The sequence below is a fragment of the Anopheles marshallii genome, chromosome 3 (assembly GCF_943734725.1).
Source record: "Anopheles marshallii chromosome 3, idAnoMarsDA_429_01, whole genome shotgun sequence".
Taxonomy (NCBI): Eukaryota; Metazoa; Arthropoda; class Insecta; order Diptera; family Culicidae; genus Anopheles; species Anopheles marshallii.
The window spans coordinates 643,848-662,045 of NC_071327.1; the positions used below are offsets into that span (position 1 = coordinate 643,848).

The following is an 18,198-nucleotide window of genomic DNA, read 5'->3' on the forward strand; positions in this document are numbered from 1 at the left end:
AAGGAATAGATCTAGAAGTCAATAATAAAAAAAGGTAAATTTTAAATCCAATGGGAAAGAAGTTCAAGAGTACGTATATTGTTTTTTTTTTTTAGAAGTAGCTTCACATGTCATCAACCATAAAACATGGCTTATAGCAGCTAAGGGGAAACCCCAACGAATAGGCCAGTGAATAACAATGAACATCTACATGTAGATTATGATAACATACTAAATGCACACGTTTAATGCTAGTGATTAAATAAGAATCAAAATGCCGACACACGCACACATTTGTACAAAAAAAGATTCTGCGCAGTATTCATTAGCAATAACCGAACGTTTGATATATCCACGCAGCAGAAACGAAAAATACAGAGGGATTGCACCACATCTCTTTCGGTGCCGTCTCTCTATAGAATGAAAATATTAAGCCACATACTTATTATTATATTAACAAACTAGCAACTAGAAGCCATAATTTGCATATAAACCTGTCGATTTCATGGAACGATCACTAATAATTATTACGATAATAAGCATGAGGAAAACAAATGTATGAAATGTGCCAGCAATATTATCATGTATTATGAAGCTAGAAATAGAGGAAAAAACACACACACCCATACGAATCGTAGAGTGTTATGTCTCCCAGTGCAAGAAAAAATGTCCAGTGGATTTCGGGCAACACCAGCAAACAAAAGCGTACAGTTATGCATACTTTTAAACATGTACATTAGTGAAAATTATAGTAGATTGGGAGAGATCACTGTAAATCGATAGAATTAATTTCGTTCGTTTTTTCCAGTTCACCATGAAAATGAAGTAAACAATAAAATGCCATTAAAATGTTCTTAAACCGTCATCGTTTTTCATCATTCTTAATTAATTTAAGCACGTATTACTGATATCACAAATGATTTAATTGCTTTCGTTTAGGATGTGTACTCCGCAAGATTTTTGGAACTTTGGGTTCCCAATCAGTTCCGTAAACAGTCATCGTCATCGTTTTTCATCATTCTTAATTCATTTAAGCACGTATTACTGATATCACAAATGATTTAATTGTTTTCGTTTAGGATGTGTACTCCGCAAGATTTTTGGAACTTTGGGTTCCCAATCAGTTCCATTAACAGTTATTTATTTGCTGACTATGAATTTCAGATTTTTTTATATTTGCTCATTGAATAACCAGAAGGTATTACTGTTTATTTTGAACTTACTGCTGTATATCTTTAGAACGTACATAGCAATAGTACTGGAAATAAAATTGTTAATATAATCCATTTATTCTGGACAAATTTAACAAAAACACACTCCACGATAACCGATCTCGATTACATTTAAATTGTTTTATTCAATTATTAAAATATATCATTTCACATTAAGTCTTGTAATGTAACATCTTTACGTACTGCGTTGTTGTATCCTTCTTTGTACCTGTACCAAATTGGGCTTTTTACAATTGCGTCAGTTCCACCTACACAAAAAAAAAAACAAAGCACATTCTTTCTGTTAGTTAATCGCTTTTTGTTTGGGTCAGAGTTAACATTATCGTTGCTATAAGTGTGGAAATAGCTATGAACATAATTCAACTATACAAATAAAAATAGGGAATAGAAAAAAAATTTAGCTAACACTACGTGTTAAGAAAAAAAAATGTTAAAAACGGTATCTCGCTTCGAGCAAACATTGACCGTTCGGGAACTTTCTATCTTGCAACCGAACGATCTCCAGACACATAAACAATTTGATTTGTCACACGTTCAACTTACCCTCCTTCACCGATAGTACCGTTTCCTTCGTGCAGAGGCGACCGAAAAAGTCCTTCGAAACCTGGGCAAATACACAAAAAATGGAAAAAGGATTGAGAAAAATTTGCAGAGATTATAGCACAGGTCAACGTTACAAGAAAGCAAGCGATGGGCGAACGATCCCAGTATAAACAGTTTATATTTTCCAAGAAAAATAAAGTTAGACGACATGGGAGGATGGGAGGATGGGAGAACACCCTAGGATCATCCTACTCGATTTACCAAACAAATAAACAACGACCGTCCGTGGGTCAGCGGATTCCCGTACCAGAGCGAGTTCTATTTCGATGCGATTTTTCTCCGGGGGATTGACGTAAGTTGCCACAAATTGGCATATAATTTGAACTTAAACAATACAAATGGTGCAATCCAATCGGAAAATGTAAGTTTAGGTGCAATTGCTTCGTTTTCGAGACATTCGAATGGAAACTTTTATTACAAAACACTTCAGGATCGTAAAGTTCTGTGTGGTTTTAAGAAAAGAAACATTTTTCACGTGCGAAATTTCTGTAACAAGGCACCAACTAAGGATAAACGCATACAAGGTTAAATTTATGGCTGAAAAATGTTTCACCGAAGCAAATTTCTGTGTTCATTGGAAAAAAAATGCTCTTAGCACAGAGAAACCTTTGCACAGCATGAAATATAACTTCCACTGCATCAGATCATCCTCAGTGCACTAAATATAGCGAGAAACCGATACACCATTTACCCCCCAAAAGTCCCATTCATTCTAACTGGTTTGGATTATAAGCTTCCTTCAGAATTCCCATCAGCTACCATTTACGTCTATACAATACCGATCGTCTTGCAGTACCCGGGGCATCTACATCGTTAAGATGCAATAAAAATAAATCAACTGAATTTCCCTTCGTTTGGGTTTCCGTTACTCGGAAAATTGTTTAACACACTGAATTACGTTCGGGCGAATATTTCGGCTTCAGTTGCGGTTCGCCGTTCGGTTGGGTTATTATGTTTCTCACTACTACTGAAGCGATTGGCTAGATTCGGGGCTAACCTTCTCGTTTAGGTTGCATCGCCGCAACCTTCTACCGTTCTTGCCCGCTTATGTGCGCACATGTTGCGTGATTTGAGCGCGCTTTTTGTACGTTCGTACGGTTTGTTCCTTTCACCATACAAAGCGAACCATCCACTTCCGGTAGGCTAGTGTATCTCTCAAAGAAACGCTATCCACGGACCATCTTCCCCTGGAAGCCAGTTTCGCTAGGATACTCAAATAAAACGAGAACAAGCTTAACATAGCCCTGATAACCGGAAGTCCAGCAAGCAAGCAGGGATGATTACTTTTATTGCCCCTTTATGGTTCACCCCGCCACCGTCCAAGGGCCATCTTTCTTCGGGGCTGATGGTACTGGATGGTGCCAGTGAAGATGTGAACCACCGTGAAGGAAAGAAACATAAGAAAAATTGCCTTCCTCCACCTCCATAATCAACCGCACAACGCTTTTACTCTAATGCATCTTCGCTCTCAATGCGACGGGTAAGTCGGTTCGATTGAGTTGATGTTTATCTCTTGATTTCATAGCACTTGAACACAGTTATAAAAATTACCCTAAACTCGCTAAATCAGAAATCTAGAAGATTTTGACACAACAATCCTACATTTGTAAGGTAAATTAGCAATGTAGTCAAATGTTTTCTAAAATTAATTCTAAATTTGGTTATACAACTTAACGCCGTTAGGAAATGGTATAAAATATATGTTGAAGCTTCTTTGCGGTGATAAGTCTATATAAAAATCAGTACCATCCTCTCGTCCCTAACGCGTTCCAAATGATCCCGTACGAACGAGTTTCCGTTTATGTAATTACACGTATAAAGACATCCTTAACGATCCTGACACCATCCATAAATGGAACCTGACCACTCAACCGGCCCGTACACTTCCGGTCGAAAGCAAACACATTCGAAGCTGTAACAAGAATAAGGCAACAACAAAAAATCTCCCATCCCAACGTGGACAGTGCAAGATTTACGTTCTACGGACGTTGGTTCTTCTATTGCTTCGGTATTCTTTTCCATTCAGCATCTTGGACCCACACTCCGTCCGTCCGTTCGGAATGATGCGATGCTTGGATCACGAAAGAAGTAAGTGCTACGCAAACTCACCGGGTGGCCACTAGAATCCTTGGCTAGGTCCATTCACCACCTAGCAGAAAAAAACATTGCAGGAAGAAACGAAAACACGGACGGCGGGACATGGGGTTCGAGGGGAATAATATAATATTCTCTATCTTCACGGAAGAACGATTACGTTTGCGACCCACTGGCGCGACCCGTTCACTGCGTCCAGCCCTTTTCAGAACGGGGTGTTGCCAAAACGAGAAATTTGTTTTCCTGCCGTCCCGTCCGCTTCGATCCCCTGCCCTGCTGGCAAATGATCTTATTTTTATTAAGCATTCAGCTAACGCAAATGTGCTTTTTTCGTACCACGGGCCGAAAAACGCACACAAACACACATCAATTCTTCCGGTACGGACGGTTTGTACGTCAGCGTGTACGAAAAACTCCACCCGAGCACACAGATTGGGTCACTGGCAAATAATAAATCCTCTAATGGTATCCGGTTCGGTTGCCCCGCTTGGTGCTACTAGCATCGCATGCAAACGAACCACATTCCAATGGGCAGGTCCCAGGGGTAGGTGATTGAAGATGATGGCACCACCATGCTGGGCAGTAAATGATTTTATGCATTAGCCTATATCATTGCTGGTGGTGTTGCTACTGCTGTTATGATAGTTGATTAGGAAAGAAGGTCGAACAAGAAATGTTACACACTTTCCATCGATAAATGATAGAATTCAGACGAAAATGAATGATAATCAATCTTTTCACATGGCCTAAACGATCAATTACAATTTTGCTTGTCACGGGTTGCGACGAACAACCCATCAGCCGATTCTAGTGGCCCTTATTATTATTTCATCAGACATTTCGGAACAAAAGGTGTATTTTGTACAGTAGGTAATCTCCCACAAAAGTAAATTAGAAATAAAAAATATACTAAACCCACACTCTAAACATCACAAATTACTCAATGTCTAAAGCAAAAGATCAACACATGTAATTGCAGAATGAAAATATCTATATTCCAAACGAAAGAAGAAAAATGCTATACTCATGAAGCTCTATGCACATTAAGGAAAAAAAACAGTGAAAAAACTAACTCCATGATAAAGCGTTATCGAGGATATATGAACGAAAAAGGGGTGGCATCCGAAACGCCGGAATGTATGCAATCAATCTGAATAATAAAAAAATACATCTCAAATTGATCCTTGATGGCATAACTCTAAATTACCCTCTCCAACTTCGCCTTGCGTCTTTTTCTCGACTACCATGACCATAAGAGTAGTTCTTGGTTCTCTCCTATCGGAAGTGAAAATAAAGAAACGCTAGCAGGATCAAGTTCTGATGTTTTCTTTGTGAAACCATCCACACAAACGCACACTGGCAACCCTTCCAAAACTTATCATCCAAACGAGCAGGAACCCAAAATGGACGACCAGACAAGGAGGTGGCAAATGTATCGAAAATTGTGTACAATTTTTCATTTTACCCTTGCCGCTCTGAAGCGTGTGCCTTCGGAGGCGCCATGTTTCTACGCTGGCGCTTATGTAGGCGAACGCGGATGACGGAACGTAGTTCCTACCCTGTTTGGGCTTCTTTCCATTTCCCACTCAAGAAAACGGGCACCAACAAGAACGGTTGATCGAAACCGTTCTCACTCGTGCAGCATCTTGAACGCAATGCACGTGACGATAAGGGGATAGCAAGTAGTATATGGGCAAGGTATTATATTGAATGCTTTATTTTATTTATTTTGCTGCATCACACCCACATTCCCCTGTGTCCACAAACCTCCGCACACACATATACTTGCCATGGGTGAGTGGTTCGTTTTTACTTTTTTGTTGCCCCGACTGCAGCAGCCTCGGCGACTGCAAGGTATTGGAACATCGCATCCCACCGGTGTGTGTATCCGTACATCCGCTGATTCTGGGTGAATATATTTTACGGGCACACCTTCTTGTCTTGGCATGCGCGTCCAGGGAAATTGATGCGAAATTTCAACGATAAATTGGTCACAAAGTGTAGAAGAAAAGACTAAAGCGATGCCGAAAATGAGGACTATTCAAGCTCATTCGTTAGTTGAACTTTGTTGAAAAAAAATAATAAACATGATTTCTTATTACCTTTATTCTACGAAGCCCATTTTTCCTTTCTATGTTTAGAACAAAATGTATCAATCCAAAATTGTGACAAAAACAGACCGAATTCAAAAATACATCTCATGTATTGTTTATGCAGCGATAGAAATCTCGATGGAATCATAAAAAAACAAGCATTACAGCCCGATACATCAGTTTTCGAAATGCGATAGAATAATCAATCAATGTATGGAAATACGATACGTAATACACGTGTTTCGTACGGAGCCACAGGATAGTTGCAATTGCGGGAAATAGAGCAGTCCATTTGTTATTGTGCTTCAACATACGAAAAGAATATTAGTTATCCTTTATGGTTAAAAACATGATCGATAAAACAATTTCATCTAAGCACAAGCCTTCTACTGGCGCACTCTATTGAACGTTGTATGTAGCAAGAAGTGAGAAACAAGTATATTTATTTAACCACGATACCGAACATGCCTCGAGCCAGTACGGCGCATCTTTCAAACTCATCAATTTTATGATTCAAACATTGATAAATTATTCCATTCAACAACGAACCTCATCAAACTTCCTTAAACAATCATTATAAGGTATTGTCCTACAGCAACTAAATTGCTCAAACGGCTTGATTTCAATTTCATTGTACTTGATCCATTGTACACAAGTACCGTTCCATTCCGTTCAGTCGGATTTCTGCGGGAAACATTTGGCGATACGAACCAACGCTCCAAAAGATTGATTGCACTCAATTTCCAATCATCTTTTCCATATAAATTGAACCAGGTAATAGATTTTATGGCGTTTTCTTTTGTTTGCACCTTTCGAAAAACACCACCAAAAGTATCGTTCGTCGCACCGTCTCCGCATGGATTGGTACCGTTACCCCGATATCGTGGGTTGTACGAGACATTTGAATGGTAATGCAACGAAATGGATTTTCACTTACCACCTGCTTCGTTTTCTGCACAATTTGCTTCGGCTTCAGTGTGCGCAGATGATTTGGTAGCTCGGGCGCCGACTTTGAGGCTGCTTGGCCTTTCCTTGTCGCTGGTACAGTATTCTCTTTGTGCCCACCATTTGACGCAACTTTGCCGGTGCTGGCTTTCGTGCCGAAGGAGCTTGTGCCAGTACGTCCGTTCCTTCCGTTTTCCAACAGTTTCGGTTGTGCTCGGCGCATTTGCTCCAGCTCAACTTCACGTGCAACAATCTGCTTGCCAAAATAGGTGGAGCTTTGACCGGGAGTTCCGCCGAACCTGCACAACTGATCAAGGTCCGGATTCAGCTGATACTGGTACGTTCCTTCGGGCGTCTTGAGTTGGATGTAGTTCAACCCAAAATCTGCCATCACTTCCACCGTGTGCGTCAGATCGGCCTTTTCTCTGCAAAGAAATAAGAAGAACTAATCTATAAGACATTCGCAAACAATCGCGGGGATTTGTTTTCTCAAACCTAATTCACTTACTTTTGCGACAAAAGCTGCAGAGAAACGGAACGCAGTGACGGATTGATGACACGCTTCAGCATCGGTATCGTATCGATTAGAACTGTTGCACCTTCGCCGATTCCTTTCAAGTGAGCGGATAGTCCTTTCCGTAGTCCGGTTAGTATAAGCTTCGTGCTGGCTAGTTTTTGCGAGTGCTGAAATATATCAAATTACAATCATTTCCTAAGCGTTACAAAAGGACTGTGAAGCAATGTTACTGCGGGATCCCAAACATGCACTCAAGTTTTCAAAAAAGGTAAACATAATTCATAACCCAAGATGGAATTCATCCGGGCCCGAAAAATCTAGTATCCAACAAATCGAAAGTACAATCAAAGGGAAGGGCAGAAAGGAAAATTACATAAATTTTCCAACACAATTTCGCTCAAGCCTCCCCGATAGGAATCCAATCCGATCGTACTCTTTTGTGCTGATAAGCCTAATAAAGGAACAAAAACATGCGAATGAAAGCGGAAATCTGTGAGAAAACAGTTCATCTCTTCGGGGCTTATTGTTGATCTTGCCTTCCCGCCTCGTACCTATTTTCCTCCTCACCGTTCCACCGAACGAAGAAGGCGATTCGAGAAACAAAAAAATAAAGGGTAAATTAATATTGAATAATTAATAGAATCATTTCATGAAAAAACACTCGCAAAAACTTCATCCGCGAAAAGGTCTCTCTTTCTCCCTCTTTCTGGTCAAAGGTTCGGATACGTTTGGTTCCTCCATTTTGGGGCTCTTGCACGTACATAAGCGCGGGCAAATAGGTTTCTTTTATTCCCGCCCCTGTATTGAGGTCGGGTAGCGTTCTTTTTTGTGTGTGACCATGTACTTATGCGCGTATATTTGCCTCTTCATCTACGCTCCTAATTTATCCGCACTCTGGCCGCTAACGAGCAGCCAGCGTCCTTCTACTGAATGGCCGTGATTCGAGTGGGAATTAATTTCCTTTCATCCTAAAACAGCGAATATTTTAAACAACAAAAAAAAAAACACAACGATAACAAACCATAAACGAAATTCATCACAGTGATGGTGGCAAAGATGTGCATCCTCTTCATTTTTACCGGTCGCGATGCTATGGTTCGCGCACTTTCGTAGGTATTATAGAAAAAAATGTCGACCGTGATGAAGTATTCAGCTCAAAAGGTGTGTACAGTAACAAACTCGTCTCTTTTCAATACCCAAAGCACAATCTTGTCTTGTTGACACCATCTTGTCTTGTGGAGCACGTGAGATTTTCTGCCCCCAAAAGCAAGTCTCATTAGTGTAACAGGTTCTCCAAAAACAGTGGTAACACAGTACCGCTGTAATCTCTAACTATGCCTTACAGCAGCAGTCCCGAAGGAATAGCAATAATGCGGGCTTAAAGGCGTTTGATGGATTTTTTTCGGAAGAAATATACATTCTTGTTAGACGCTACCAACAAATTTAAAAGCTCAATTAAAACCGTGCGAGATTGTGGTAACAGGTACCTTCGCCCAGGCAAGTTCGTCTTATGGAAACACATCCTTGGCTTCCTCGATATAAAGATATAAAAGCATGGCCAGGGTACAATGAGAGTGGAAAACCGCATTACAGCCGTTATTTACTTATCCACGTACGAAGGCTTAGGTTCTGGTTTTCTAATTATCTCTTCAACGGAAAAATCCTCGTCCCTACACCAATGGCCGATGGGTTTCAATGCATATAGCGAAACCGTTGGACAAAATGTTGCCACCACACATTCACTAACACCGAAGCCTTGTCGTTGCCGCTCTTGGAGCTATTCCGCCGTGTCAACATCGTCGCTTTTGAGAAAGAGTGACCTCTTCATCACACCATCCCCTCCCCAAACGGCTTCTCCTTTCCATCTACCAATTCTCGAGGATGGAACAAGCAAAAACCGGCGATAGTAAGCAAGTACAAAAAGAATTATTTAAAATGGTGTAAATTATGTTTAAACTGTGTGTATTCTATTAGGCAGCGTGCACGGTTCTACCTACAACCGAACCTTGGTTACATTCAGCCCGAGCTGTTTTTCCCCTTTCAGGGAGCCTGCAGCCCAGGGAGTTCGTGCATGTATAAGTTCGTTCTCTTCAAGGCTCGAGGCCATGCTGCTTGCAAACGTGACGATGATGTGTGCACTCGAAATGAAAAGCTCAATCACGCCGTGGTCGTAATAACGTCGATAGTATGGCGGCGGACGGGGTTCCGCTCGTTTGCAGTTGGGTACAGACGGATGGAGCAATTCTTCAATTGACACCGTGACATTATCCTGCGGTTAAGCATGTGTAGCGAGAGCGAGTTTTCCCTCACGCCCAGGATTGTTGCTCGTTAGCGTTTAACCGTATAAGGGGTTGTTGAGTTACACACTGTTCGAAAAGTGCATTTACGAGCGGTCAAAATTGAAATAAACGTTTACTATTTAACGCTTATGAATAAGGTGAAGTACAACGGATGTATCCTAATTACGTTTTGGGGGAACATTTTTTAAAACTTGTTCTATCATTTTGACGAAAAGCGTGATCAATTTGACCAGAGTTTATCATTCCCCATTGCGTGATTCTTTCTACCGATTCTGTTGCCATACGGAATTAGAGATTCCTATTTAGATTGCATCCGTGAAGTACTATCGCGCCTTTACTATCATGCAACGTTCGGTGCAAAATCCGTAGAGTAATTAATAAAACACCAGAACGCTTTGTCCTTCATCCAGGCAAGCACCAAGGATGGGAATGCAAGCAAGAAGCTATTTTGAGAGACTCAAAACAGGTACACAACGATGACGATGAAAAATTGTATCGGCTATTATATCATCTACAAAGCAACCGATGTAATAGAAAGCATAATTTTATCTTGTACCATATTTCATCAAGTGCATGTCTTACTGCAACGCACTGACGGTATGGCTACACGATGAGAGATCCAGTCCTTCCATAGTTCCACATAATAATTCCTTCAGAAACAGCTCCCTCAACACTTAATCTTGCGACATCGTTCACTCGCACTTACCTCGTAGCCTTTGGTGGGAAAATTGATTTTTGGCCAGGACAGCGTTGCAAACAGATAGTGCCACATAACGAACGCATAGGCCAGATACGGATAGATAGCGTAGTTCTGCAGCTGATTTAGCGTACGCTGTATCCGATCGTTGAAGCTAAACCATTCTGTTGCTTCTGCCACACCGCACATGTCCCCATCGGGCTGTTTCTGGTGCAAATAGTTTTCATACACACCCTGCATTAGGCGCTCATAGTCACCGGCCATGGTTACCACCTGGAGCACGGTGGACATTCGTGTCGAGGCTGACATATCGGTTAGCGTAACCATTTCCGTAACAGTTGCATTAAGGTCCACAGTTATCGTTTTCTTCGGGCGTGTTATCTAAAAATAAACAAAAATTAAATTAATAATCATTTAGCAACACCACAACTAACGCTGTTGATCATTTTCTTCATCAAGTTTACGATACAATTCATTCGAACCCATTTTCGACCCACATCCCTATGGACGTTTCCGTGTTGGAAGGAAATTTCGATGAACAGAACTGTGGTGGTAATAAATTTTGTGAAATCAATTATAACGACATAAACAAACCGAAGTCATCGTTAAGCATTATTTGCCACATTTTTCATTTGTTTGCCGTCCTGAAGGGTAGAAACATACGCTTCGCCACCGATCGATATCCTACTAGAACGGCGAAGTACTTGTTGTACTTCTTATTAACTAGGGCATGGGTTTTATTGACATATGCATCGGTTAACGACCTGTGACCATGTCACGCAACAGTCAAACATTCCATTCCATTCGCTATTATTAGTCTGTCAGCTGTTTTGAAACACGTACCCGAACGATATAAGTTGACGGTGCTCATGCTCGTTGTAAACAATATTCCATAGCAACACCTGGCGACATAGCAACGGTGGAATATATCATCATAACCATGCATAATTCCTTCGAAACCCCTAACCTTGGCTACCGATAAAACATTTGCTTCAGTGTCTAAAGTTCTGCAGGTCCGGCAACAACACGGAGCATCTTTCGTAGTAGTGTCCAATTTCAGATTTTTCACCTTTCAACTACTGAAAAATGTCGGCACTAATCAAAGCCCCACGAGTGCGCCTTTTTGAACCGAATGCAGCCCTATCACCGCTGCTGCAAGAAATCCTACGGAACTGTGAGCGTCGTAACGTTCGATACGATCGGCCACTGGTCAACTTCATCATGAATCTGCTGAGCATGGATCCACAGTACGAACTGTTTATGGAAACGCTCAGTACTGATCGGCGCAATCACGACGATTTCGTTGAAGCTTGCTGCAATCTGCTAGCCGACGATCGATCGCCAACGCTGATCACTCTCCGGATGCAGTGCTTTTTCCTGGACAATTTCTTCGACAAGGACGAAATCGTGGAGAAACATGCACGCAATCTGCAAGCCAAAACGTTTGCCCTAACGAAGGAGATCATAGACAACGATGTCATCACGAAAGATGAACAGGACGAGGTGTTCAACAAGGTAATACTAGACATTGTCATGAACATGGGTTTGGGTAATCCGGACTGTAAGGACGTTATGGCCGAAACGATGCGTGCACTCAATTCGGTGATGTCACGCAGTGATAAAGCGAAGTTTGTAACACTTGATCGAAAGGATCGACTGATGGCGTTGAAAGACATTCGGGAGATTGTGGCCGGTATCCGTATTTTCAACAAACACTCCGGAAATACGGCCAACGGAATGGCTGATTGTGAGTAAAGCGAGCTGCTAAGCGTTTTGAACCGTGTCGTACTATACCAATGCCAATCGTTTTCAGTGCCAAAGATAATCGACCAGTCACACGAATCAACGAAATCGATTCTTCAAATTACGCTCTGCGAAATCATGGACAAGGTGAATCTGCTGACAAGCGCTTTGAATGCAGCAATAGCGTATGATTTGCGCAACCGGTCCATTATAACGCTGCTGCCTGAAAACATTACCGCAGACGATTTCGAAACGATCAAAGACTTGCTCGCCATGTACCGTCAGCACGAGGTGTATACGCGGAAACTCATAGATGAGTTGGTCACCATCAAGTTAAGCATTGATGGCTGCAAGCAGGAGTACGAAGCGAAACTGTTGCGCATTCACGAGGCCGTCCAATATCGAACGGCCATTCCGACAGATCGGGTTTTTGTAAGTTTTTGTTTGCATTTGATCTCTTCTCCGGACTGTAAGGAGTTTTTACTAATGTATCATACTTCTTTTCAGCCCAAATTTTCCGAACTAACACGCGTTTGGTTGCAGTTTCAAAATTTCATATTTCTCCTATCGGAAATGAACCAAATTAGTAATACGCTGACAAGCCTCACTGAGCGATGCGCTAGTTTTGATGATCTTGCCTATCGTTTGCTAGGGGAAAGCCAGATACAAACCGATGTGGATCGGTTAAACAAAGTCTGCTCGAAGCGATTCATTCTGCCCGATCCAATGAACTGTGAAATTGTTCCGTATGAGGAAAATATGCAGGCAAGTTAAAATGGGAGCTCTTTGTGGTGTAGCGCAGTGTGTAGAATTCAGCTGTTTGTTCACAGATCCAACTTCTCAAGTTCTGCTTGTGGCATTTAGCCGAAGGCAAGGGTTTGCTTATGCCTGGAAGCACCGAACTCGGGGTGTGTCGCGTGCAGAAAGAACATTATCTCTTTAACATTCCCGAACCGTTATCGTTTTTCGACGAGGATCCAAATAAGTATACTTTAACAAATAGAAATAACCACATCACGATTAAGACATGTAGTGATTCACCTCTTACAGATACTTCTTCAAAATAGTTGAAACAGCAAGGAAAAAAATTCAACTCATTTGTCTGTTGAACATACATGACAAACTACTGTCCTCATACAACGCGCCTCGTAGCGAAGGCTTTCAGATGAAGATAACGACTACCTGTGATCGGGAGGTACAAACCGATCTCCATCCAGTACCGTCCAACATTGACCGCGAGTATCGCTGGAACGTTTGGGATTATCGGCGTGAGGCAATCCGATTGGCGAACATTCGCACCAAACAGACGACTTCCGTTCAGACGCTCGAGTCGAGTCGTGCCATCTCAAAGTCCACGCAAATCTATCTCGGCAAGCCACAAACCACACAGACTCGCGTCAGTCGCAGCACGGAAACGGAACAACGACGTCAAACGGGCTTGAAGGTGATCGAACCATCGGCACCATCTCCTTTGAAGGTGTATGCACTTACACTAGCTCAAACAAGTCGTTCCGCTTTTAACAAGAATGGAGAGCGTTAGAAGCGTGGGCTAGTTTCCAATCTTACAAAATAGTCAACAGTAGAGAAACATTTTCGATCTTAAATCGATAACCAACACTACTGCATACCTGAAATATTGATGACCATATGCTGAACAGTCCTTTATGACGATCCTTCTGGCCAACGTTACACTTGAGCACGTCCGTGAGCCGGATCGGTTTCTTCGCACAAGCAAAGAATTGCAACATCGAAAGGCACGCCCGCACATCATTTCCCGTCTTTTCCGCCAGGGCTAGCATCGACGTAAGATCCGTTGTGATATGTTCCTTTTTCGCGATCACGAGTAACCTACGGCAAACCAGATACAAATCCAATTAAAAACATGTAACTGTACAGGATTGATTGTCAGCTTTGTTGCATACCGGTCAGCAAGTCGAGCACATTCTGTTGGTGGAAAGTTGACCACATATGCTGCCTGGCGCAGCTGTCGTAGTGCTGGTGCATACATATCGTTGCAAATGCAGATGATTGGTCGCTTCAGTACAGCCTTATCGCGGCCCGCTTTGTTTGGCTTCTTAGGACCACTGGCCTTCGTTGTCCCATTATTACCGGCGATGAATCGAAGCAGAAACTCAATTGCTGCCACTGGTGCGCCGTCGATTTCATCCAGCACAATACAGTTAGGTCTGTTTTCTTCGTTCAGTACCGATTTCATCTGCGTGCCGTTCTCTAGTACCAATCGGAACGCATCCGGGCTACGATCATCAGACGCATTTACCTCCCTGATGGTATAACCCGCATGACGAGCAATCGTGTGTGCGAGAGTTGTTTTCCCCAAACCGGGAGGTCCACAAAGTAAGGCAATTTTCTGTACCGGACAGCCATGTTCATCCAAATCCGTGTTAAGCGTTGAGCGAACTTTACGGGCCCCTTTCACCCATCCACCGTTCGATTCGAAACGGCCCGTTTTCTTGTTGAAACTGCTAAGCTGTGTTTTGGGATCTTTTGCTTTTTTTACCGGCTCCCGACCAAATACCACTTTATCCCACAGTTTAAGCCACTGGAGGAGATTTCGGTTCGTAGTTTCATCGGAAAGCAGATCAAGATAGCGCCTGGGACGATATTTTTCTACCCAAAGCACATTGCTTTCGCTTGGTATAATAATTTCTTCCATCGCAGGTGCTTGCGATGTAATGGCATTGACCGGTTCCGTTAAACGCTTGGCGACCTTAAACAAATGCAATAAAATACACGTAAATTATGCAGTTATAACGAAACATAATCATAATCTAAACATACTATCTCATTTGCCTCTTGCCATATCCGTTCTTTATCAGCTCCCAGCAAACCATTGTAACCGCCCCTAACGCAATTGATCTCATCAATTTCATTCTTTTCAAAATCTTCCGAATGAAACCGAACGTACACGCACGTTTTGTCATCCCTCTTTACCGTCATTGATGGCCATCTGGAATTGCAAATAATTACTATTAACATTCTTCTTAACCCCCCACAAACGAACGTACTTCGGTGGTTCGAGTGAAATATTGTCCATTTTAAATCGATGTAACGCTTCGGCCCGCGATAGTAGTGACGGTTTGGATGGATTTGCAACAGCATTGTACCGCTTTCGTGCTTCTAATATTCGTTCAATCAGCTCCATATCCTGCTCTTCTTCGGTTTTCGTCTTCTTTTGCGAAGAATAGATGTACTGCTCGTACGGTTCCTCTTCGATATCATGAATGTCGCCAAACAGAGCTTCCAGCCGACGTTTGCGTGGATTTGCGTCCATTTGTTGCAATGTTTGAAGTGCATTTGCATTGGTAGTTGATCCAGGAAAGGGTGTTGATGCAGCAAGGCCATATTTGCCAGCGCCGTTACCCGCTGCACGGGACGACGGACCAGGTGTATCGAACAGTCGTTTATGAGCAGTACTACTGCCACGAGTGATAATGGACAATGCTGGACTTGCTAGCGGACTTTCGTCGATAGTTGGCAACTGACCCGGGGTTTGATAGTTGGAGCAAGAACTTGTAGCGATTGGACGAACGCTGGCGTTGCTATTGGAGGGCGTACTTGGCACAGAAGGACCATTACGCATCCTCGGTGGTGGATCAGCATCCGCTTCCTCCATTGCTTCCAGGTCATCTCCGTACACAAGCTCGAACTCTTCCTCCTCCGTCGGATATTGATCCATCGTACGATAACGAAATAATCAGCTTAAACACAATACAAAAGGCACACAAATATCTGCAACAGCGTTTGGAAACCACTGCTTGACACCAGCTCTCCACACACAAAATAAATGTAATCAAAACAGTTCGCTTTGACGTTTCATTTTTGGCGCCATTGCACAGTGGGATAGCCCATTGTAAAACAGGCCTTTTTCACTTGTGGAAATCATTTCTCTATTTATAATAAAATTCTGGATTGGACATGATGAATTGTTTTAAGATCGGCAAAATTTACATAATTGCTACTTAAGCTTTCAGAAGTTTAAGCACAGAACGTAGAATTATAAAATCATAAAATAAATCGAGTTCCATTGTGCATCCAAGCGATGTTTTCCAAATCGCGCGATGTGTAGTGCTGCCATCTGACGGGAAAACAATGAACTACTAGTTCAAAAGTTGTGCGCTGACCAACCAGCGAACAGGTCGTTAAAAATATTGTAAACAAAATTGATAGCATTTTTATAATTTTGTTTTTAATGGATCAGCAGTATGATAGAATAAACGACACGTAGAATTAAATAAATCAAGGAATACCCGAACACACGATAGATAAGCTTTCATACAGTTTTATTATGCTAGTAAGTTTCTTAAGCTTGACTTTTTACATACACAAATACGTATCGTACAGCTAGCACAACTAGTTTGAACTTATACACGAATTAGTATGATTGCGAACTCTACAAGCTAACGTTGTACAGGCACAGAATACGGTTGCGTTTCTAACACTGTCAGCATTTTATTAACTTTATTCAGTACTGTTTTCGACACACTCCAAGGTTTCTTTTACGTTTTGTAGCGTTCTTACCGGGCTTACCTCTGTTAACCAGGATCGAATGATAAGCTACTTTGGAGTTTGGGACAACTAGATAAAGACCGTAGACGCAGTACCCGCGTGATCCTTTCATTTCTACGAACCAAATCGCAATGGCACAGGGCACCGTGCATTATCCCAGCGTAGGGACAGTGCAAGGCGCGGGAAAGCCTTACAACTACACGAAACAATGAAGAACTAAGGAATTCTGCAGATTCAACTACCGCTAATAAATAATATTTCAATCTCGTTACGAGACGACACCACTTAGGCGTTGGTTTTCTATGCCAAACATGCTCATATTCGTCACACAATCCTTAATTATTATTATTTGTTTTTGCGAAATGAATAACGCTTTCGTTTGTGGCAATTCTTCAAAGGTTGAGTCAAAAGCATGCACATGTACACCCAGAGTAAAATCGCACTTCCTGGTTGTTAAACGATAGCTCATAAGATAACCCCCCAGAATAATCCCTCCTTTGCAAGCTTGGCATAAATACCTTCGGCTCTATTTAAGTAAATTTGGGAGCAACAAAAAAACAACGCAACAACACTTCCAATTCTCTGGTTATGCTCATAGCCACACATTATCATCGGCTGTTCGTTATCGAAAATGGCCACCGAAAATTGATTTTCTTCTCTCTGCCTTTATCTTCCGCAAAACCAAAAAAACTAGCACACTTTCACACGTAAGCATTTCCTGTGGTCCAAATTGCATTCTCGTTTTGGAGCTTTTTGCCTGATCTTGTTTTCTTTAATCTCTTTCTCATATTCTGAATTGAGAGGACGTTTTTACGAACGCTAAATGTTTGCTGGTACATTTTTTTGAAAAGCAAAGAAAAAACACAGGCTAACGGCTGCACCACACTTCAGCACCTCGTAAAGAACAGTTTTCACGATCATGTTACCGTCACCGTGGTGATCGAATTGCTTCCAAACAAATGGCTTCTCGTTTTATGTTGTTATTTCTATACGGTAAAACAAAACCCCCCAATAAAAAACCAACACACCTCAAACATGCAGGCACACATACACACACAAGAATGCAAGTATTCCGAGCCAGAAAACAGGATTCTCATTGAAGGTTGCATAAATCGGCGAACGGGTGTTTGTCTGCGTCTGTCGGAGGATTTTTCCAAACGACGCGACGCAGCATAAGTGGGGAAAAAATCCAATCAAAAATCGATTGCATTTTTGCGAACCCAACCATCATCAACGCACCAAACTGGCAACGGACCGCGCACATGGTGCTAAAAGCAAAGTGCCCACACCCCCCAAACACACCCGAAACCATCATCGTATGATCGACGATGTTGACGCCACGATCGCGACGAAGAGAAAATTGCCACAAAACACTAAATTATTATCGCCCCACACTTGTTTTGGTTCCCGCATGCGCCGCGGGACACGGCACGGGCACGGCGCAAAGAAAAGCAAAGAAAAACGACAC

General features: G+C 42.1%; 2 protein-coding genes across 2 annotated transcripts; one reads left to right on the forward strand and one right to left on the reverse strand.

The window, feature by feature from the left end:
- Positions 1-1,358: 1,358 nt before the first annotated feature.
- On the reverse strand, positions 1,359-15,900 carry LOC128711279 (chromosome transmission fidelity protein 18 homolog). The gene is made up of 9 exons (XM_053806147.1): positions 15,230-15,900; positions 15,003-15,171; positions 14,126-14,931; positions 13,832-14,051; positions 10,470-10,841; positions 7,455-7,630; positions 6,939-7,371; positions 1,755-1,815; positions 1,359-1,459 (listed from the first exon to the last, which is right to left on the reverse strand). Exons 1-9 carry the CDS (start codon positions 15,898-15,900, stop codon positions 1,359-1,361), a joined length of 3,009 nt encoding a protein of 1,002 aa, XP_053662122.1.
- LOC128711280 (cilia- and flagella-associated protein 206) lies at positions 11,547-13,743 on the forward strand. Its single transcript, XM_053806148.1, has 5 exons — positions 11,547-12,207; positions 12,274-12,635; positions 12,711-12,968; positions 13,034-13,188; positions 13,254-13,743. Exons 1-5 carry the CDS (start codon positions 11,547-11,549, stop codon positions 13,741-13,743), a joined length of 1,926 nt encoding a protein of 641 aa, XP_053662123.1.
- Positions 15,901-18,198: the final 2,298 nt, after the last annotated feature.

What these genes read in the sequence shown, in the direction of transcription:
- LOC128711280 (XM_053806148.1), top strand. Translation starts at nt 11,547, where the DNA reads ATGTCGGCACTAATCAAAGCCCCACGAGTGCGCCTTTTTGAACCGAAT. An exon ending in CGTATGAGGAAAATATGCAG is followed by an intron (nt 12,969 to 13,033) that starts GCAAGTTAAAAT and finishes GTTTGTTCACAG; the next exon opens with ATCCAACTTCTCAAGTTCTG. An exon ending in TTCGACGAGGATCCAAATAA is followed by an intron (nt 13,189 to 13,253) that starts GTATACTTTAAC and finishes CACCTCTTACAG; the next exon opens with ATACTTCTTCAAAATAGTTG.
- LOC128711279 (XM_053806147.1), bottom strand. Translation starts at nt 15,900, where the DNA reads ATGGATCAATATCCGACGGAGGAGGAAGAGTTCGAGCTTGTGTACGGA. An exon ending in TATGGTCATCAATATTTCAG is followed by an intron (nt 10,842 to 13,831) that starts GTATGCAGTAGT and finishes GTTTATTTTTAG; the next exon opens with ATAACACGCCCGAAGAAAAC. An exon ending in GGTACTATCGGTGAAGGAGG is followed by an intron (nt 1,460 to 1,754) that starts GTAAGTTGAACG and finishes TTTTTTGTGTAG; the next exon opens with GTGGAACTGACGCAATTGTA.